The 9,375-nt window shown below is 41.5% G+C and overlaps 1 protein-coding gene across 1 annotated transcript in view; it reads left to right on the top strand.

The window, feature by feature from the left end:
- Window positions 1-388: 388 nt before the first annotated feature.
- The window catches only part of LOC104537055 (glutamate receptor ionotropic, NMDA 2A), a gene marked incomplete at both ends in the record, with an annotated part of 57,660 nt that continues 48,673 nt past the window's right edge, over window positions 389-9,375 (top strand). Inside the window, one exon of the mRNA XM_010179836.1 lies at window positions 389-981. Coding sequence (XP_010178138.1) covers window positions 389-981 — 593 coding nt within the window. The remainder of the gene's footprint in view (window positions 982-9,375) is intronic.

The following is a 9,375-nucleotide window of genomic DNA, read 5'->3' as shown; positions in this document are numbered from 1 at the left end:
GCATTGTGATTTATTTCCATTGTAATTAAAAATTGGTATGAATTTATTGGCTTGCATTCCCAGTAAGTTTGCTGAATGTAAAGCTACCTGCCAGAGCTGAAGTGTTTGCAGTAGGTGGCTGTCTCTAGGGAGCTTCCTCAGTAAGTACTGTTTTCAGTTGTCTTCAAGTTATCAAGCACTCAGATATTATTTCCTACATAAATACCTGTTTGTCACCTTTTGGCAAATAATTTAATTAGCTATGGTACTTACTTATGGTCAGTGTTGCTTATTAATGATATGAATATGATAAGGCACAGGTGGACCTAAATGAGCAGGAGGTTTAGAGGTTCTCTTCCCTACAGACTTGTACAAAAGCAGTAATCTTTCACTGTGTTTGGTATTCTAGGATGTGATGTCCACATTCTTCCAGTTTGGGGCTTCCATCCAGCAAGAAGCCATTGTAATGCTGAAGATCATGCAGGATTATGACTGGCACGTGTTTTCTCTGGTGACCACCACCTTCCCTGGATATCGAGACTTCATTAATGTCATTAAGACCACCGTGGAAAATAGTTTTGTGGGCTGGGACATGCAGAATGTCATCATACTCGATACTGCTTTTGGAGATGCCAAGACCCAAATTCAGCTGAAGAAAATTCATTCATCCGTCATCCTTCTGTATTGTTCCAAGGATGAAGCTGTCTACATACTGGATGAGGCTCGTTCCCTAGGCCTTACTGGCTATGACTTCTTTTGGATAGTTCCCAGCCTGGTTAGTGGTAACACCGAAATCACTCCCAAGGAGTTTCCTTCAGGACTAATTTCAGCAGCGTACGATGAATGGGACTACAGTTTAGAAGCTCGGGTACGGGATGGCCTTGGGATTATTGCCACTGCTGCGTCAGCCATGCTGGAAAAATACTCCTTCATTCCCGAAGCAAAAACTAGCTGCTATGGACAACTGGAGAAAAACGACCGGCCATCTCAAACCTTGCACAAGTAAGGCTTATTGGTTTGGGTTTCATAACCTTGATGATTTTCCATTCTATTGCAATTATATGTTTCCTGAAGGAGAATATCGTTTTCTGTTAATCCCATCGTGCCCTTTTTAAGTGATGATTTTCAGACGTTCCAAGGGAAGAGGCAATAGGACTTGCTGTACTGATAACCGTGTGCATGGAAGTGATGTTATAGGCTATGGAGAATAAATATTGCTCTGGATCTGAGGTACAAGGTGACAGAAATTGGTCTTAGAGAGTATGAAGCCGAGTTAATAAGATTGTGCCATTGTGTGCTTTAACTATGAGGTAAAATTGCCAAAATGCTCTGGTGGCTGCGCCTGAATCACTCACACCAGCAGGAACTGGTAATATTTTAGAAGACAAGAGAGGTGCACTGTTGAAGTGGTGTCCCTGAAAATTATGGAAAAATTAGATTAGGTAGGCAGCTTTTATCACCTGATAACTGAAATCTGTCACTCCTGCTTGTGAGGTTTTTATTTTTGTTACCTGTACTAGAATAACTGTAAAGATTAATATACATTAATCCAAGGTGAAATGGATATTTTCTCAAAACAGTTTGTCATATGGGAACTGCCAAGGGGTAAATCAGGATTCTTCACTCTTTTTTTTTTCCTTTTAATTATCCCTTTTAGACATGGCACTCATGATTATTTCCATTTCCTGATTTCATACAGGAGATTGTGGAACATTTTTATCTCCTAAGTTGTACATGCATATTTAAACAAGGGGTAGATTGCCAGATGATGTCCTGGAACAGTTGTTGTTTTCCATGAAGATGGCATCTCTGTGCACAGCATTCTTCAGAAGTTCTCTTAGAAGCCAAATACTGCCAAGTAAATGGATTTTAACATTTCATCCATGTATTTCATAGGCAGTGTGACCAAAGTTCAGAAACTTGCACGGTTCTCCATAGAGAGGACTTGCCTTCAGTAGGACACTTGCACTTTTTTTTGGTCTCCCTTTTCCTATTTCTAAGCCTCTAAACCTGTGCAAATTTACCAAAGGTGTTGCAGAAAATCTGTGCCGCTTTTCTTGCTGCCCCACTTGCCCCTGGGGAGTGAGAGGGGGTGGCTACTGGGGTGGCTTACTGGGGTAGCTCTCCATTCCAGTATGGCTCCAGGAAAGTCCTTGCATGGCCACCCAGTGTGGGATCCTCCTATGGTTCCTCTTAATGCATGTGCTGACAGTGCCAGGTAAAAGTCAAAGCTAATGGCATCACATTATCCAAATTCTATGCATTATCAGTGGGGTCTGTACAAAGAAAGAAGTTCACTATTAATATTTGAACAGTTTCTGTGCAGCCAAATTGTATTCTCTCATCAGAAGCATTGATGTTTAAAATACTGTGGTTCAGTTGGATGGGCCACGAAAATTTAACCAGTTTTGAAAAGGACTCCTGCCCCTTTGTTTTCGTAGTACACCGGTGGAGGCTTGAATTAGGCATTCAGTATTCAGCCTAAGTTTCCTTTCTTCAAACAGTCATTTTTTTTTCTCATTAAATCTGTACGACTACAAGAATAGGGCTCGTGAGTGTTAGGGCAGGGAGATTGGACCTCACCAGGAGACTCTGCAGCATGCAGTGCGTGATGGGTATAGAAATTATTCATAAGAGAAGTTGTAACGTAGTGCACTGTGGTTGATAAAGTCACTCCCCCATGAGAAACACTGAGCTATGAAGTGAGAATGTATTTTCCATACTGGAGATTCTTTGAGCTTCTCCAACACCACAAGAGCAAGAAGCAGGCTGTTTTGAATTTAGAAATGTCGGAGTTACACTAAAATGAATAAACTTTAAGTAGTCCTTCTTACATAATAACTCCCCAAGACTATTCTTGTCACATATAATCTGCAAGAAAAGCAAGTATATACAAGCATTTAGCAGTGCCACGTAATCTCTGGGAGCTGACCACTCTCTCCATGTCAAGGTGAGTTATGTAAATTCATTGGAATTTCTTATGCTCATCACTAAATTGTAGTTTTCTTCCTTATGTGCCAAATCAATGCCTAAATTAGGGTTTTATTCCGAAATGTAATCTTCGCAGGTCACACATAGTGCAGCTTTGTATTTTAAACTAGAGGATAAATGTATATGATGTTGGATTAAGGAGCCAACTTGAACAAAGGATTTTGGAGCATCCTCACAATGAAAAGGGCTAAAGTAATTGTAAACAGCTCATGGACCTGGAATCTGCTGTACTATGCCTCCTTGTTTATGCTGGAAATCAAAGCTGGAGCTGTAGGGTTGCATGAGTTGACAGAGCTCAGTGGAAAGCAGGAAAGAGGCTCTGTAAGGTGATGCTTGAGCAAAACCAAGCCCAAGAATGGAGCAAAAGCCCAGAATTTTTAGACTCCGTCTATTATAGTGACAGTCTAATTCAGCTTTAAACCCAGTATAGCATTCTGAGGCTATGCCATAATAGCTAATTTGCTTGTAAATGGAGGTTGGTAATGCTTTACGTGTGACTTCCTGCATCTAGATAGCAATTTTCATCTCCATTTATGAAGAAATTCTATGTAAAGAAAGCCATGAAGTGAAAGCTCCTCCTCCCTCTTTCTCAAATCCTTTGAGTATTAAATTAGTTTGAAGATATATATGTTTCGAAGCACACAATTTATCCTTCCCCTGTCACTGCAATTTTAAGATGCTTTTATTTGCTTTCTAGACCCAGGAAAAATCAGGTTTGCTTTAGTTTTTGGAATTATTTGATCGATGTTCATTTCTGGTATATATGGGAAAACTAGTTTTTCCCTATAAAAAAAGGATTTAAAATAAAATACAAGGATCATTTTCAATACACTAAAAACTTATATATATATATATACACACACACACATATATGTGTATATATATATATATGTATATGTATTGATTGAAATAATCTTTTCCCACCTGTGTAAGACCCAGATTCTCCCAGGACAACAAAATACCACTGTGTGCAATGCTGGCACTGGTGCAGCAGGACATACAGAATTAGCAGCTCATTAATGCAATGGCAGCTGAACAAATGCTTGCTCTCTCACTCAGAAAAGGAAAACATGTAAGCAAACAAGAAGCAAAACAAAACATCCCCACCAGTAGTCATGGTGAATGCTGCTGCTTTGCGAATAGAAATGCTTCTGCTTTGTCTAGAAGAGTGCTCATAGTGTGTATAAAAGTCATAACCCTAGGAAATCCATCTCACAACAACATTTCCAACCGCTCTGGTCTGTCCAGGGGTGGATGACGATGACAAAGCCACTGCTCTACTGTCATTATCCTGAAAAGCAGAAAGATGTCTGTCCATGGGTAGCCAGGCATTTACCATGTGGTGTTTACATTTAGTTACATTCGGTTTCCAAACACAGCCATATAATATGCAGGATTTAGAGACTCATCTTCCTTTCGGTAGTGAAGGTGTAGAACTAGAATGCTGCCCAGACTGCTCTGGCATTTCCTAGCCTTCCCCAGCAGAGTTTTCTTTATTCATTGCACACGGGAGGTTCACCCACATGTGTTTTTCCTTATGTTTATAAGGAAAAACATCTTTCCTGAGCGTGGCAGAGCCCTGGAGCAGGCTGCCCAGAGAGGCTATGAAGTCTCCTTCTCCAGGGGTTGGACTGGATGAGCTCCAGAGGGCATTTCCAACCCTGACGAGGCTGTGATTCTATCACCGAGCCAGAGAGCAGGAACAATGTGGAGCCTAAAGGCCAGGTACAAATGCATGAGTTGATCCTGCCCTGAGTCACCCTGCTTTAAAAACGTGGGGACTCAGTGGGAGCAGTGTTTGGAAATGCTCTACCTGACATTGCTGTCTGTCCATGCCTACCACGTGTTCCTGTTCTGGTCCTTGCTGTTATGCTGCTGTAAACTCGCGGCACGGCTCCAAGACAGCGTCTTCTTCAGAGGGCACAGGTGCGCTGTCTCTCTGGTCCTGATATTCATTCATCAGGTTCAATATTTTGATTCCAGCTTTTAGCAATGACAGAGAATTTTTCCTCTTTTTCTTTTGAGCAAGATCAGGTATTAAATGAGCACAATGGTTTGATGAATAATCCAGCAAATCTGTTTAATCTTTTCCTGCATATAGATCAACAGCCAATTTACAGAAGATTTGTTAATTTAAGTTCTGTCAGAAGACTTAGGGAAAATAAGTATAATCTGCTTTATTGTATGATTGATATGTATAATTATTTAACTAATTATATATGAAGAAAAATGCTTTTTCACTAGTAGCATAGTTGCTGTGCAGAAAAACAAATGTTATTTATATTCAGCTAAGACTCTCCAGGATATTTTGTCTTTCTCATTTTGTGATCCCAGTGCATTTTTACTGAAGCCACTGTGTGCTCCCAGGGGCTCATCGCACGCAGGGTGATGACCTGAGACCAGAGCCTAAGTTTCAGCAGTCACATACGTTGCTTACGCACTGTGGAGGGAAACAGCTAATTTGAGTGTATTTTCAATTTAGTACTTCATTTTTTGGTAACTTTAAACCTTGAAGAACTTTCAAGCATGCTGCTAGATTTGCTTATCCTTCTTGTTTGCTACCGCAAATGTGCTGAGGCCAGAGGGATGTGAGGAGCAGGAGATTTCAGGGGAAGACAGTGTATTTAGGCATACGTCTCCAAATGAATACCAAGCTGCCAGTCCTGGATTTGATGCTAACAACTTATTTCAGACATTCTGGATTACAAGAAATTATTTTTGTCAATGTGGAAAAAAAAATTAAACTTACTGGCAACAGAAGAGGATTTGTGGAAGAAAACACCCAACCCAAGAGATTATGACATGGTGCTGGTTTACTGATGAAGTGGTTCAAGAAATTATAGAAAAACTATACCAGAGTTTTATCCCAGGTTAGGTCAGTTTAGGCAGCAGAAGGTACCAAAGAGTTACCAGATTAGAGACTTTTAGAACATTTTCCCCTTTTTATGATGATTAAAAAAAATTAAAACTAGAGAACAAGCATGGCCTCCTTTCTGGAGTTGAGCAGAGCCAGTCTTCTGTGCTGAAAACAGGCCTTGAAATTCAAAATGTAAGTGAAGGTTCCTGGAGATGGAGCTGTTGGAGACACTGTCCCCTTGTTGAAAGTCAAATGGCTTCATGGGGAAGAGTTTGGGTAGTGGAGCAAAATGTAAACATATTAGTGCTTTTTATGAAACATTATTGCTAATAATAACATTAACTTGCTAAACTTTCTGGTGTTTTATGAGTTCTGCTGGTCTGTGACACTCTTCCAGGCAGCTGGGTCCTTTCTCACTTTGCTCCCTCCCCAGCCCCCCTTTCAGAAGGGCTCCCCAAGTGTTTTGTCACTTGTCTGGCAGAACTGGGGCGAAACGACTTTTCCAGATCTAGTGGCAACTAATGCTTTCAGGAGCAGCTGGCAGGAGGTACAAGTAGTTGGCATGCCATGTCTTTTTCACAGTCACTAAGCATATTGTTCCCAAAATCTTATTCATCCACGCTGGCTCAAGGCCTAGGGAGATACAGCTCCAAAGCAGGGTACCGTTGTGGAGTTATGTTCAGGAGAGTGAGGGCTCGCGGAAGTGGACAGCGAAGAGGAGGCACGGAGAGGAAGAGGTGGCTCTTTGCATCGCTGCGAAGGATTTGAATTTAGAAAAAAAAATAAAAATACATAGCCTAAGAGAGATAATTGTCTTATAAAAAGCTTCATTTTTTGAAAAATGCATCACTGCCCTGTTTAATAATGATCTATTTCAGACCTATTTTATATATGCTATATGTAATGTTTCTTGATTTCATTTTATAGATGTTTTTAGGAAATCTGTTTTTTAATGATAAGTAATTTTTCTTGGGGTTTGTATTGTTGAGTATCCTTTAGATTTCACAGTAGAATCATAATAAGGAAGTTGAGCAGTTCAGAGTCTCAACAAGATACTGAAGAAAGGGCAAGATTTGGATTCACTCCGGCATTTTCAGGTGTGATGCTGGGTGCATGCCAAGCCCAGACAGGCTGGCTGTCTAGATTATTAAAATGGTTGGTTCATACTGTTTGGAGGAAAGAGAAATATCACCAGATGACACATTGGTTGTGAGGCATTTCATCTGCTTTAAATCTCTGGAAAGTCCTTTCTTGGGGAGAGGAGGGGGAGAGTTTCTGTTACGAAACCTGTATTTCCCTGAGTCTCTGATGTTTCTCTTCATTGCCTGTGGTTGTCACAGGTTTGAAGCACTGCCCCATGGTGAAGAAGGCACTAAATAAAAAAAATGATGGTCCCCAGTGATGCCACTGGAGGAATTTATCACGTTTGATTATCTGATCTGGCCTGCAGGATGAGGGCTGAGCTCCTGGCAGTGAGGAGTCCTGTGGGCCCTGTCAGGCCGCACGCTTTGCTTTACAGGCCTGGAAACCAGGTTCTCCTCTTCGGAGGAAGCTCAGGACTGATGTGTTCTCATGAATGCCTCCGCCTCACCTATGAGACTTTTCCCAGCCAGTTTGCGAGCTGGGTCTCTTGGGAGAGGCAGAGGTGTTAATGAGAACACCTTGGATCCAGGTGGGCATTTCACACTAATTTTACACCAGCCTATTATCACAGAGCTGGCTTGGTTCCTGAGCCTGACGAGTCCTGAATTGCCCCTTTTAAAAGTCTGAATCTGTATAAAATTATCAGTTTAAAATAAAAAAGGAAGGAGCAAGTGTCAGAGCGACCAGAAGAAGGGGCGTGTGAGACAATCTGCACTTCTGTCGCTAAACTTGCTTTCCAAACGGCGAGATGTTTGCTGAGGGTGTTTGCTCGCCCGTGTGGTTTCTAAGGTGCAATGCCCAGATGCTGTGTGGCCCCCCTGCACCCCACTGCCCCTGGGTACCCCAGGGCTTTGCTGGGCTGGAGCTGGGAGCAGTTTCTCCTGGGAGCACGCTTGCACCCGCCAGAGTGATGGTTTTAAAGGTAACCCTGGGAATTCAACACGTTTCCTTCCCCCTGCCACGACTGAACAATTTATTAATTGCTAGAAGCTGTAATGCTGTGAGAAGAGGTTAGTGGAGAAGAAAGCTTAAACCTTGGCAGGGGAGAAACCAAAGGCTCCCTTCTGCAGGAAAAGCAGCTGTTGGTGCTCATTGTGCTCAGTTACACAACTTGATCCTCGCACAGTTTCACATGCATATGTCAGTGGATAGATGGAAAGAAACAAGGAATAGAGAAAAATGGAAAAAACATCAAAACAGTTTGAAGATGAGGGAGATTTTTTACTGTATTGGGTTTGTTGATAGCATTTTTTTAATCGTATGTATAATAATTATCACAACTACATTGTATGCATTTATTTTTAAGGAATTGATTAATTTAAGAAGTTTTAATTTATTGCATCACTCCAAGGACTTCCTGGGTCTGTGTATGTACATGCACGCAACTGTTAACTTTTAAAATCCAGGCCTTTTCTAGATGGCCTGAATTTTTACACTTTTGTAAAAAGTATTTTCTTACGTATGACAACTTTTTAATGCTGTGATCCTTGCATCTTTCTAGCAGAGCATTTGGGTTTTATCTGAAGCACCAGCAGACCTGTGTGGCCTCAGCAAGCGCAGAGTGCCACTGCTTTGGCGTGCAGTTTTATCCTCGCCGGTGAGGTTCCAGTGGCGACATTGCCCCTGCTTCCTTTCGCAGGATTGCTGTCCTGCACTTTCCTTCTGTCCTTGTTTGTTTTCTCACATCCCACAAAGAAGTTCATGAAGCTCAGGCTAGAGCTGCTCTTTCTTTGAGACATTTCTTTATAATTTATGGAGGTTTTGGGGAGTTTTTTTTCCTTAAAAATTGCCCACCACAGAATGCACTAAACCATCTTGCTCTTCCTCTCAAATCCTTGCATCTATTAGGGGAATGCTTGTATATCTTGCATATACTTGTATACACATATATGGGAAACATCAAAAGCAATCCCACAGCTTGCAGAGGTGTTTGCTGTTGTGTAACACAAGCAGAATGGCTCAGAGATTCTGCATCTGCAGGGGTCGCGGCTTTGCTGGGCTTTCAGCGTTTTTTGGTCAGTATAGGAAATCCTTCCTAAACACCTCCTGGGCAAAGAAGGGCCGTGCCACCTGTAAGACTGGCCAGAAAGGGCTGCTGTTTTAGCAGCACTATACTCTAGCAAGTGGTCTTCTAAAAATCTGAGGTCTGATCCTTTTGACAAAGTCTCTCCCCATTTATTAATGGAAATTGGAGTCACTGAAGTTGTGATATAATATTTACAGGGTAGGAGAACCCACCTTATCCAAATATGTTCTGTCTTTCTGGATAGAGTCAGGATATGGATAAATATTACATAGTTTTGGCATTAATCTGAAGCTTTATCTGAATTACTTGATTTTTCTGAGTCTATGAAAATTAAGTTGGAAAAACCTTGAGAGCAGTTTGTAACCTTGGTGCTTCAAGG

Source organism: Mesitornis unicolor, unplaced genomic scaffold (assembly GCF_000695765.1).
Source record: "Mesitornis unicolor isolate BGI_N332 unplaced genomic scaffold, ASM69576v1 scaffold2680, whole genome shotgun sequence".
Taxonomy (NCBI): Eukaryota; Metazoa; Chordata; class Aves; order Mesitornithiformes; family Mesitornithidae; genus Mesitornis; species Mesitornis unicolor.
The sequence above is the reverse complement of the archived record's forward strand: the minus strand, read 5'-3'. Positions and strand labels throughout refer to the sequence as shown.